General features: G+C 35.8%; 1 protein-coding gene across 1 annotated transcript in view; it reads left to right on the forward strand.

Moving 5' to 3' along the window:
- LOC126882015 (putative inorganic phosphate cotransporter) overlaps positions 1-5,481 on the forward strand; it is a 177,266-nt gene extending 171,785 nt beyond the window's left edge. The window contains exon 9 of the mRNA XM_050646785.1: positions 5,101-5,481. Within this exon, the coding sequence (XP_050502742.1) occupies positions 5,101-5,274 (174 nt within the window). The 3' untranslated portion in view covers positions 5,275-5,481. The remainder of the gene's footprint in view (positions 1-5,100) is intronic.
- Positions 5,482-14,266: the final 8,785 nt, after the last annotated feature.

The following is a 14,266-nucleotide window of genomic DNA, read 5'->3' on the forward strand; positions in this document are numbered from 1 at the left end:
TTTTTGACAAGTATTCATAGGCGGAATTTTGAATTTTTATTAATTAAATGCAAAACTACAATTTTATATTTATTTCATTTATTCCTCAAAATTAGCTTAAACTTAAACAAAATTAGTATGACTGAATAGGTATTTGCAATACCTTTCAAACGAGGTGTCACTTGCCATAAGGTCCCGTTTAAAATTATCCGTCACAGTGGCGCTGTCAAGTCATCTGTCACTATTACGTCACCTGTCATAACTAGTTAAGAAGCCTACGTCCGTTTATTTCCTTCCTCCAAATTTCACTATTATTGGTATAACCGTTCAAAAGATACGAGGGGGGGTACGGACTTTTGACTAGAACTGTATATAAGAGCTAAGCCTGAAGACCTGAGTGTGGATGCCGATGCCCCCCATATTGTGCCGCAGAGCTTTTAAATGATGTTATTTCTAGTTTTTAGCTTCTCGGCAACTGTACTTAAAAGTTCTCTAAAGCTTAAGGTTCTGTCCAAAGTCACGCTTAGGTGTTTTTGATGTTATTGTGGTCGAGTCGTGTGTTATCAAAGTGAACGTTGAGAGTAGTTGACGCCAGATTGTTGTTTTAACCTGCTTGTGGAAGCAGGTTACTTCGGTTTTAGAACCATTAGGGCGAACTCTCCATTTTGAAAGTAACTTCCCATAACCTCTAGGTCTTCCGTCAGAATCTCTTCAGCTTCTTCTAGTGATTTTGTTTGGGTTAATAAAGCCCAGTCATCAGCATAGCCAAACTTTGTTGATGTTGTTGTCGGCATGTCTGAAATGTAAAGGCTAAAAAACAATAACGCGAGTACCGAGCCATGTGACAGGCCATTTTTGAGCTTTCTCTGGGTGTTCGGATCCCATAGTTACTTGAAATAAGGCCATTTTTGAGCTTTCTCTGGGTGTTCGGATCCCATAGTTACTTGAAATACTCTGTCGGTGAGCATATTTTCTATTAATCTAGCGATGATTTTGCAATGAATAGTGCGCAAGAGTTTATAAATCACTCTTTTGATGTTATTGTGGTCGAGTCGTGTGTTATCAAAGTGAACGTTGAGAGTAGTTGACGCCAGATTGTTGTTTTAACCTGCTTGTGGAAGCAGGTTACTTCGGTTTTAGAACCATTAGGGCGAACTCTCCATTTTGAAAGTAACTTCCCATAACCTCTAGGTCTTCCGTCAGAATCTCTTCAGCTTCTTCTAGTGATTTTGTTTGGGTTAATAAAGCCCAGTCATCAGCATAGCCAAACTTTGTTGATGTTGTTGTCGGCATGTCTGAAATGTAAAGGCTAAAAAACAATAACGCGAGTACCGAGCCATGTGACAGGCCATTTTTGAGCTTTCTCTGGGTGTTCGGATCCCATAGTTACTTAAAATACTCTGTCGGTGAGCATATTTTCTATTAATCTAGCGATGATTTTGCAATGAATAGTGCGCAAGAGTTTATAAATCACTCCTTTTCGCCAGACTGTGACGAAAGCTGCTGAGAGATCTATGATCATAGCAGAACTCTTTAGTTTTCTTTGAAAGCTGGCTTCTATTTAAGTACAGCGAGATAACACCTGGTCTGTATAACCTTGATTTGGTCTAAAACCTGCTCGATCAATTGGGATAGCTTTGGGGATTGTTGGATTTATAGACAGTAGAGCAATTGGTCGATAGCTTTTTAGATAATCAGCTAGTTTATCCGGTTTTGCCTGCTATCTTTTTTTAGATTATTGTACCATCTCATTATTGGTCTTCCACTTCTTTTTCATTCTGATTTTTTAGAGGCAGCTAAACGTCGGGTACATGTTCGAAAGAAAATTCTCTTTTTATCATTTTATTTGATGACTCAAAAAAGTGTGTTTATTGTTCCGTGTTTCATCCCTATTCTGTATAAACCGCCAATTGTTTTATCTTGTATGATACCCAAAACATTTCGAGCATCTCCTTTGGCTCTATCAAATATGGGAATAGGTATGGTTATAGTTTTTCTGATCGCAATTGGCGGATTTTTTTTCAGTTAATTGTTTCATAGCATTAGCCTTTCAATCACCTTGAAAGTAGTATAAAGGTACTAACTTTAAATTGAGACAGTTTTTTGCCAGGCAAAGTAAGCACAAGACGTACACGGTGTAGTGTACTGTATAGTGCAAGGGCGGATCCAGAGAGGGGGCCATGGCCCCCTCCGAGAATTTAAAAAAATATAAATTTTAATATTTGCAGGTCAAATCTTTTTAGTTTCAAACATATATTATGTAGTTACAAAACAAGGGATAAATATGTCTTCTGGACTAAAATTGAACAAAATGAGTAACGAATGCTTCAAAAATAACATAGGATGTTTTGTAAAATAAAATGTTGATAATTTTACAAAGTTCCAATTGTTAGAACGACCTTGGCAGCCATCAAAATGATATTAATTTCCAAATTTTATACACTCAAAAAGTAAAAAAGAAGAAGAATGAAAAACGTGGTCACAATAAAGGGATGGCTGTCCAAAGCCTTGTCACGAAACCTTAAACATCTTTCGCCAAACTCATGGGCACATATGGAGCCATATAAACCCATGAAAAAACATCATACCTACCACAAGGAGTGCGTTCAGGTTGGTCTGGATTTTCGACAAAGTTATCGCAACTAGGGCTTCCAATCCCGCGCCTGAGTTCAATCTCGGTATTTGCGGGACTACGAATTTTCAATCCCGCGGGATCTCGGTATTTGCGGGATCCCGCATATTGAAAATAGTCATATTTTCAATTTTCATATAGTAATATATTCAAACAGTAACAAATACTGAAAAAACAAAAAATCTATCTTCTTCAAAAAATACACCAACAAAATTTTAAAAGTCAACCAAAAAAATCCATTTTCAACTGAAAATTAATATAGTTTACTAATTTAGTTGCTATATTACTTAGTTATAAGTTACTATTATTTAGCTAAAGCTTTAAATTGAAAATGTTTGCAAAGGAACACAACAAATTGGATGGTATGAATAAAAACAGGAGTATAAACTCCGAGTACGTTCTCATGAGTATGAGCATTAAGTATAAGTTTATAATACATTTCATATGAATAAAAATATGTTGATGTGATGAGTTTCTACTCACCGTACATAAGAGTAGATACTACCGCGTGGAGTATGTACTCCAAAATTTGGAGTATAAACTACATTCTCATTTTTATTCATACCTACGAGCCAATATCTAAATCTAAACTGTCATCTGCCAAACTCCTGCGTATTTAGACGCAACATAGCCAGCAGCAGAAAATGCCCTTTCGGCTTCCGGTGTTCCTTTTTAGGCTTTATATTATGTAAATGTAAGATATTTTCCCATTGACTCCCCAGATTCATAGAGAGTCATTTATATTTTAATAATGGACTCAAGTGTATTAGCTCGAGATGGCTACGGGCAAAGTAAATATTTTACATGCTGACTATATAGTAAACTCTAACTCCTGTTGCAATGTAATATCAAGATTGGAACCTCTACATCGTTTCTCACGGTTTCTTACTTGATCAGCTGCTTCATTCTGAAAGGCTGAAGTTCATTCCCGTTACAAAATCATTAATTTCTTTCCGAAGTAAACTTTTCGGTGGGAGGAAAAGTTTCATCGTCACACGACCACGACGCTTGGTAACTACGAGGCTTTTGGAGATAAATTAGTAGTGCAGTCACATTTCTACGTCGTTGTAAAATAAGGCGTAAAGACAGTTTTTTGATAATTTTGAGCGTAGCTACAGCAGTAATGTACGCTTTTTTCAGTCCCGCAAATCCCGCGGATCCCGCGCCTGTAATCCCGCATCACGCGGGATTGGAAAAGGACGCGGGATCCCGCAATATCGAGATCTCGGTATTGCGGGATTGGAAGCCCTAATCGCAACCCGTAAAAGTCAGTCATTAACCAGATATACTCAGAGGACTCCTAGGTCTAAACAGATACAAGAAAATAGAGAAAGACTACGAGCAATATTAGAACCTATGGTGTTCTTAGGTAGACAAAATATATTCCTCTGAGGCCATCGTGATGATGGCCTTGTGCTCCTGGACGAAGATGCTGGACCTATCAATGAGAGAAATTTCAGGGAATTGTTAAGGATTAAAATCGCATCAGAAGATGGGGCTTTTAAGCAACACCTATCCACAACATCTTCCCGAGCAACATACACATATTGTGGTGAAGAAATAATTGAACAAATAATGAATTAGGTTCAAAGTTCAAATTATTACTTTGTCATATTTGACGAAACGACCGACTTATCCCACGTGGAACAGCTTTCTCTAAATTTGAGATACATACACAATAACAACATTCATGAAGACTTTGTCAAGTTAATTGACGCTTAGTGAAAATCAAGAAACAGGGGAAGAACAACGCCTAACAAGAGAAGCCTTGAGAAAAATAGTATTAAACTTGTTGAAAGAATTGCACTTGGATCAGAAAAAATGTGTAGGAATCGGTACTGACTTTAATAATAGGTACTTTAATTACGATAAGTTTTGAATGTCTTTATGGCACTCAAAAGTGTGTTAAAAGTGCCTTAAAACTTACCATTTTAGCCCTAATTAAAAAAAAATTCCCCCAGTCCCCCGGTACTCCCCTCCCAAAAACCCCTTGGCCCCCTCCGAAAATCGGTCCTGGATCCGCCCTTGGTATAGTGAAACAATTGATTTAATCTGCACAAAGTTATAAAAGAAACATTATTGACATGAATAATTAACTAACTCCAAAATTACAGCACGTAAAGAAAAGTTGCTACTTACCACTATCATCAGTATCATTTTGCTTCTCACCCGACAAATTAATAGTTTTATAATTCTTCCTCTGTCTGAAGAACCTTTTTTATCGAATCTGCCAGTGTACAGTATAGATCAAGGTTTGATCTGTACAGATATAGGTTTGATTAAAAACACTTTAGTAAGAGGCCGAAATGTTATTTCGGGGTTTGCCCAAAGGTATTGGTCAAACATAGGATAAACTAGCCATACCGCGAAGAGACTACATATCGACTCTTGACTATAACACATAAACTATAATGATGTAATGTCTAATAACATAAATATATCATTTCTGCTTTTGACGGAAGTCAATTAAAATCTATGTTTATTTTCAGAGTGATAAAGAACTGTGGAACATCGTTTTCATCACCGCGGCAGTACTATTCTCGACGACTGGTCTCTTCTACGTCTTCGGAGCCTCCGGAGAAATCCAACCATGGAACGACAAACGACCAAAACAAGAAGATAGCGTTCCAGAGAAAGAACCGATGTACCAAAATGGTACCTGAGACTGTACTGTCTTTTGTTCCGGAATATTCATACAAAATAGTTGATAAGCCAAAGTCGATATTGCTCTGTTGTAATTGTTGTCTTTGTTGAAATGTCTTATCAATATTTTTAGATACGTTTTTTACCTATCTATGGACTTACGAATTAATTCGATAAGGGTTTTTTAGAACAACTATAATTTATTTATTAAACCTTTTTTAAGATATTATGATGTTATTTTTATTGCCCTGCGTGTGGAAGACTCGAGTATAAAGGAGAAATTATACAAATTTTAATAGCAGTAAGCCAAATAATCAATCGAAAGCTGATTTTTGGAATCTGTCCAAACTTATAAATGTACCTATAATGGCGATCGAATGGACAAGAAGTCATAGAGGCTTAACATAAGGATCAGGATGATTTTATCCTTAGATAGATCAAAGAATACATAAACATAGAACGAGGTGTGCGTCAAGGGTGCATTTTGTCTTACTATTTAATGTATATGCCGAACATACAAACAGAGTTTCTCTTGAAGATCGCCCTGAAGGTGCCCGAGTCAAGAGAATCATTAACAATGTAAGATATATTATGTCGATAACACCGTAGTATTAGCGGTATCAAAAGAACAACTAAAAATATTGGTAAACGTATCAGAAGAAAGTCCCTGGCTGTGCTTGGGACATTCGCTTTTCCATAACCAAAATTATGGTATTCCACAAAAACCCCTATGAACAAATTACACCCAACATACAAATAAATGGCATCACCCTTCAGAGTTCCCAAAGCTTCACATACCTGGGCAGAGAACTAAATTGTAAAATAGCAAGGTCTGGTTTCATGAACATGCGTGTGAAATGTTCTATAACCACAAGATATCAATCACAATAAGATTGAGAACACTAAAGTGTTATGTGTGGACTCTATTACTATATGGCTGTCAGATCTGGACATTAAAACAGTATGACGTTAACAAATTAAATTCATTTGAAATGTGGATCGCCGAATGTTGGACTAGCAGAACTACGGATGAAGAAGTACTGAAAAGAATTAACAGACGTCCTCATCTAGTCAATACTGTACAAATTAGAAAGACGTCATACCTAGGATTCATAATGCGCCATAGGGAATTTGAGCAGCTCCAGGAATATTAGAAGGCAAGATCGAAAGTAAAAGGGGTATAGGAAGAAAGACAAAATCATGGCTACGAAACATCAGAGATTGTATCCACATAACAGGAAATGGCTTAATTCAGCAAGCCCAGAACAGAGAGAAATTTGCCATATTGATCGCCAACCTCAATAAAGAAGGCACTTAGGAGGAGGATCAAAGAATGACTTACGATGGAAAGATTCAATTGCGATACGATGGCCACGTCGCTCAGAGGAAGAGATGTGAGCGTAGTTCTTGGGATAGGGCTTAAGTTGCAATAACAGATGGAAAACGAATAGGCTTAATGGAACTATAACGGATAAAAGATGGATGGATAATAAATGAAGGGTAGAGGCGAAAAACATGCTAATATCCAGTTGCACCAACAAATAAACGATTGATTTGGATTGCCCGTTTATTTTAAAATATAATTGTCAAAAAACTGTCAAATTAAAAGCTCTGGATCTGAATCTGGTGAAAACGTTGAAAATTGTCCATGTCCGTCTGTTCCACGAATTTTGTAACCACAACTCCTCCGTCATTATACCAGAGAGAATGACAAAATGAGATGTCGAATAAAAGCTTATAACCCAAGTAGTGTTGGAAAATTCTCGAGAATGAAAAATCGGAGAATATTCTCGATAGGTATGGAAAATTTTCTGAGAATGAACCGTATGACGTGCTTAAAGATGAAATAGGTATTAAATATCACGAAATTATATACAAAATTATGAGATGAAACAACAGTGTTTTTTATATACAGTGAGGACGTTTGAGTTGGAATAAATTAATTTTCTCGAAAATGGGCGACTCTGGAGATAAATTCCGAAAGAGGTCGATTTTTATTTTTAAATTATAATTTTTTGACAAATATATCTGGACGTGATGACGTAATCGATGATTTTGTTAAATAAGAATAGGGGTCGTGTGATAGCTCCTTCGAAAGGTTTCTCTATTCACTAATATAAACATTAACATAATTAAAAAAAGACTTACGTTTTCAATCTAATAGCACATAAAACAACATCAAAAAATGTTACTCTACATCGTACCAGACTGAAAACAATGGGAACCTTCTCTGGTAACACTTCCGAGGCTTCTACAATTTGCAGTCCATAACGGATACTGAGACTAAGGAAGATGAGGGAATTTTACAATTTATAATTCACGTCCCATCCGCTCAGCGCGGTAAAGTTCCAACGAGAATGGTTCCCTTCGTACTCCAATCAGATTAAACATGTAAATAAAAAATGAATAAACATTTTCAATTTCGTTGCAACACGAAACTACAGCCGCATCATTATTCCAGTTCAATCAGAGAGTGCAGCAAGCACCTCTACCGGTTTCGAAACTTATTAGTCTCTGATCAGGAGGCACATATGCTGCTCGCTCTGAGCCAACTAGGACAAACCCCGGCGTGCGGATTGCAACGAACGAAATGGCAGGGATGCCCTAGCGGCAACTGCTAGCAAAAGACTAAGTTTTCAATCTAATAGCACATAAAACATAAAAAAATGTTAATCTACTTTTGATGTTGTTTTATGTGCTATTAGATTAAAAACCTAGTCTTTTGCTACCAGTTGCCGCTAGGGCATCCCTGCCATTTCGTTCGTTGCAATCCGTGACTGCACGCCGGGGTTTCTCCTAGTTGGGTCAGAGAGAGCAACATATGTGCCTCCTGATGAGAGACTAATAAGTTTCGAAACCGGTAGAGGTGCTTGCTGCACTCTCTGATTGAACTGGAATAATGATGCGGCCGTAGTTTCGTGTTGCAACGAAATTGAAAATGGTTATTCATTTTTGATTTACAAGTTTACTCTGATTGGAGTACGAAGGGAACCATTCTCGTTGGAACTTTACCGCGCTGAGCAGATGGGACGTGAATTATAAATTGTAAAATTCCCTCACCTTCCTTAGTCTCAGCATCCGTTATGGCTTGCAAATTGTAGAAGCCTCGTAGGTGTTACCAGAGAAGGTTCCTATTGTTTTCAGTCTGGTAGGATGTAGAGTAACATTTTTTTGTTGTTGTATGTGCTTTTAGATTGAAAACTTAATCTTTTGCTAGCAGTTGCCGCTAGGGCATCACGCCATTTCGTTCGTTGCAATCCGTAACTGCACGCCGGGGTTGGTCCTAGTTGGCTCAGAGAGAGCAGCATATGTGCCTCCTGATGAGAGACTAATAAGTTTCGAAACCGGTAGAGGTGCTTGCTGCACTCGCTGATTGAACTGGAATAATGATGCGGCTGTAGTTTCGTGTTGCAACTAAATTGAAAATTGTTTTCATTTTTGATTAACATAATTGTTTATACAGGGTGCCCAAAAAAATTAATTGAACGAAAAAGAATAATGTATGTAGTTTATTTAATGCAAAATACATTTTGCTGCTGTCATAAAACAGAAAAAAAATGGTAATTTAAAAAATAAACATTGTTTTTGGCTTTAATTTAAATGTTCAAAATGCCAATAGGCAGGGTGGCAGTTTATATTGAATTTAAGCGAAAAACAATGTTTGTCAAATAAACATTTTTTCCTGTTTTCTGACAATAGTAAAATGTATTTCGAATTAAATAAATTATATACATTTTTCTTTTTGTCTCAATTAATTTAATTCAAACTAATTTTTTTGGGTACCTCGTATAAATAATTATTATGTTAATGTTTATATTAGTGAATAGAGCATTGAATAACCTTTCGAATGAGCTTTCACACGACCCATATTCTCATTTAAAAAAATCATCGATTACGTCATCACGCCCAGATGGATGACGTCACTAGTGTGATACATATGCTAAAAATTATAATTTAAAAATAATAATCGACCTATTTCGGAATTTACCTCTAGAGTCGCCCATTCTCGAGAAAATGAATTTATTCCAACTCAAACGTCGTCACTGTATATAAAAAACACTACATAAAAAAATAAAAAACCAACAGAAAACACAAAATTGATTTGATAATAAAATGAAATTTTTTTCTTAACAGCAAATAATGGATGTGGTGATCTAATCTGAAAAAGATGAGGACTTAGATTCAGAATCTATTTCTATCATTAGCTCATCCTAGTCATCTACATTCTGCATTTCCAGTACTGAAGAAGTTGTGAGATTTTGTTCTTCACGAGTCGCCATCTCGGCCATACAGCGTTCAGCAGTAAGCCGGTTTCTTTTAGAAGAGTGGATAATAAAACCATAAGAACTGAAACTTCTTTCAGTCATTGCACTAGATGAAGGCATGCTTATATCAACTGCTATTTTAGTTAATTTTGTTCCGAAACATGTAGGGTACAGTCGGGGAATGCCGGCCTCTTAAGCTATTTTGTGAATATCATCTTTATTGATAACACAAAAATTTTAAAAAATTGTCAAATGTAAGATAGAAAACAAAGAAATCAAATATATATTACCAAAATAAAGAAAGAACAAAACTAAAAAATATACAAAGGAATTCCTAAACATATCCATTGGCCGTCATACCTTCCACGGTAAGGTAATGGCGGCCATTGCCCACTACTAGAATACAATTTACTATTTAAAGGCAAAAATCAAAAATAAACGTTTTACGTTCAGTGTCTACACAAGCCGCATGTGCCCACTGACCACACATTACGCAACGCAACCACATAACCCGGTGTTTTCCCATATCGCCGCATATGATACAAATATCTTCATTAACTTCCTTTTTCAGTGAGTCATCATCGGATTCACCTTCTTCTTTAGAAATATCTATGACAGTTCCCGCCAATGTCTCTTTGCAGTTGCGTTTAGGGATTGCTTTGATTGTAGTGGTTGTGATATTGTGTTTGATCGGGATCATCTGTTAGCTTACGTTTAGTACCTTTATTTTTTGCATTTTTTTTCATCATATTCTGTAGTTTTTTTTTTATCTAATACCTAATGCTTTCATTGGAGTAGATGTAAAGATCTCTGAATGTTGCTTCCTGTTGCGTTGCTGCTTCTTTGCTGTCTGTATTCCTGATGGTCCAGGTAATGGTATCAAATCAGAAAATGAAACTCCATTAGCTGATTTATGATTTTCATTCTCCTCGGGAATTTCTGGTGTCACTTCATTTTTATCTTGAAGAGTTTCATTGGTATCAACAGCTTGTACAGGAGCAAAAATTACAGCAGGGCAAAATCTTCCTCTGTAATACGGTCGCGATTTATTGGAAATATTCCTGTTTCCTCGAAACCTTTAACCGCCTTTTCAGGTATAGCCACTCGGCTATAGGCTTTGTTAAATATCTCTGCTATTTCATTGGTAGTTATTCTTTCATCTACATGACTTCTTAAATAGTTGGTACACTCCGTATAGTAAGCAGTTTTTAGTACAAAATAAAAAGAAACGTCCAGTGTTTGCAGCCGATATGACGTGTGTGGTGGGATAGTAACAATATCAGAGGCGTGCGGTCCATGGAAGCGGGGGAAGCGCCGCTTCCCTATTTATACGTCGATATAAGAAAATATATTATTAATTAATATTTAATAATAAAAATTTTTCCCTAATCCAAGTAATCTACATATTACCTAGGCAATAGGCATTGAAAAATATTAAAAATTAATCGCGTACGAACGAACTCAATATGCACACAATTCAACTATTTGGTCCATTCCTGACAGAAGCGCATCTCAAAATCGCCGCTTGTCATACAGTTGTCCCGTTTAAAAAGTGGTCAGGGTTCAATGACCGCACCCACTAGTCGCGCGAATTTTGGTACCATGGAAGCGCTTATAGTATCGCCTTCGCGAAAGTGAGATGCTCCGACTGTTACTGCTGCTAACGGGTGCTTAGGTATTACATACATTCGCTTAAAGAATATTTCGATTTAAATTTTTTGCAGAGATTTTTCCTTTTACTGATCTTTTATTTGACATTTTACAGAAATCAAATGGTATTGCATTTTGTATAAGACAAATTGATGACTTTATTAATACGATAATTAAAAAAACGAGAGCAGTTTAAAAATATTTGGGATAAAACTGAACATGGGATTTGAATATGAAAGAAAAATAATGAAGATTGATAATTTCGGAGACAGAGAGACAGAGAAAACAGGAAACAAAGAGACCTTTTGATAATATTCTACAACAAATGCATTCTAGCTTTCAAAATTTTAACGATTTAAAATTTGTAGAATTATACAGGGTGTTTCATTGGGAAAGTAACATACGTTAACTGTAGAAAGAGGATACTTAGGCGATCTCAAAAATACCATACTTAATGGATCTTACTCCATTAATAACAAAGATACTGGGTGTTTTATCCATTTTGCCGTTTTCTTAATTGTTTCATAACTTTTTAACCACATTGTATATTTATTTTATATTTGGCACGCAAATATCATTTAAGGTGTACAATAAATTAATTTATTTACAATTGCAAAAAATCCAGATCCGGATTAAAAAATATTGGAAAAATATTCCGACCCCAAAAAACACCCTGTACATTAAATTTTTTTAAAATGGATTTTTCAGTTCAAAAAAAGGATGAAAAACTAAGTTCAGTGGTATAATTTGAATTTTCGGCAAAATGACTTTTCTGGTGAAATTTTGAATTTGAATCCGGAAATTAAGTGAATTGCGAGAGCTCTAAGTAGAAAAAAATTGAAGTTCAGCTTACAACTTGTCAACCTCACTGTATATTGATTTTATATTTAACACGCGAATATTCTTTTAGGTGTCCAATCAATTAATTTATTTAGAATTATAAAAAATCCACGTCCAGTTTAAAAAATATTGTGTAAATATTCCGACCCAAAAAAACACCTTGTATATTAATTTTCTTTAAAATGGATTTCGCATTTGAAAAGAGGATGAAAAACAAAATTAGTGGTATACTTTGAATTTTCGACAAAATGATTTTTCTGGTAAAATATTGAATTTGAATTCTGAAATTATGCCAATTGCGAGAGCTCTTGTAAAAAAAAGTAAAATGCGACTTAATTTTAATTAATACCATTATTTAAGAGGATCGGTACGTATTTTCGGCTGCAATGCTATTCAAATGGGGATTCATTTTTTTCGAATCCTGAGAAAACTAATAAGTATTTTTGAAAAATTTAAACGCAGAATGAAAGATCACGTTATTAGCGAGGGCCGAAAGTCCCTGAGAACTTCTATAATGTTTATTTTAATAAGTTACAGGGGTGAAAAACTAAGAGAAAATTTAGTGTGATTTTTAATTTCAAATATATCATTCAAAATAAACTTTTTATTTATTCTAAGGGACTTTCGGCCCTCGGTAATAATTTAGTCTTTCATTCTGCGTTTAAATTTTTCAAAAATATTTATTGGTCTTTTCAGGATTCGAAAAAAATAAACACAATGCCGTGGTAATATTTTCCAAATCTATCTTTGTCTTACAACGCACTCAGCCGAATATAATATTGTCAGCATATATTGTCAGTCAGACACTGACAATCAGTGACAATTTTAAATATTTGACATTGCATCGGGAATATGTTGAGTTATTGATTAAATATTATTGAAATATAGTGTATTTGATAAATAATTGATTTAAGACGTGAATTTAATAAAAAGTTATTTATTGTGTATTATTTGTGGAAGATCCAAGCAGAGAATACATCAGGATAATATTGTAGCAAAACAATGAGTCACCAGCCGCAAGGCGTAAGCCGAGAAAAGTCTAGATCGAAGCACGCTATACGTGGAACCGATGCGCGGTTGTTGGAAGGTCACACGATAGTCGGAGAGCTGGCTTAGCCCGGAATGATCAAGAATAACGACTAGGATATATAAGGCATAATTTTTGTGAATAGAGTTAGTCTTAAGCTAAAGTTTGTAAAGTAAACTTGTATAAATAAAAATAAAGTCGTATATAAATTACGAACCGCTAGTTTTATTGTAATTAGAAGTAATTACACTAATCACGCTACAGTTGGTGTCGGTGTTCGGTTAACTTAGTGCGATATAAATAAGTGAATTACAGAGAGACTTTAAAAGACTTTTGAACTTTATTCGTCGGGAATAGTTAAAGTGCGTTGATTGTTCGGTATTCGGAAAGACTGTTAAAAGACATTTTGGAAAGTACGTGTGTGCCGACCAAAGATGTTGCTACAAGAACTTACAGTAAAACAGCTCCGTGAACAGCTCGAGGAACGGGATCTGGACAGCAGTGGGCTCAAGATAGTCCTACAAGCACGACTCGAGGATGTCCTCACGAAGAACGGAGAAGACCCAAAGACGTTCCACTTCCAGTCAGCAGAACAAGTAATCTTATCGAAATTAAAAACTGTTTCTGAAACGATCGATGAAACTTCTAAGATAAGCAACGAGAAATTTGAAAGTGTTTCTCAAAAGATCGATGAAACTTCTAGACAGAACAACGAGAAACTTGAAGAAGTTAGTAGAAGAAGCGACGAGAAACTTGAAGAAGTTAGTAGAAAAAGCGACGAGAAATTCGAAAATGTTGCTAAAAGATTCGATGAGACTTCTCAAATAATTAAAGAGGTCTGTAGGCAAAACAACGAAAAACTAGAAGAAGTTTGTAAACAGAACAATGAGAAATTTGAAGAAGTTTCTAGAACATTCGATAAGATGCAGAAAAGTGTAGAGACCGTAGAAGAAAAGATCAAACAGCTAGAGAGCAGGATAACCGATACAAAAGTACAACCATCAGTTAATGCAGCAACGTTAGATCCTTTAGTGAAAGATGAACTACCGAGAGACGAAACGTCGCATAATATGAGATTCAAATTACCACCATTTGATGGAAAGTCCTCTTGGTCCATATATCTTAGACAGTTTGAAGCTATTGCGACCGCCAATCATTGGACCGAACAAGAAAAGGCTGTTTCCTTGACTGCTGCTTTACGAGGTGATGCTGCAGATATATTAAGGTCAA

Source organism: Diabrotica virgifera, chromosome 3 (assembly GCF_917563875.1).
Source record: "Diabrotica virgifera virgifera chromosome 3, PGI_DIABVI_V3a".
NCBI classification, from domain to species: domain Eukaryota; kingdom Metazoa; phylum Arthropoda; class Insecta; order Coleoptera; family Chrysomelidae; genus Diabrotica; species Diabrotica virgifera.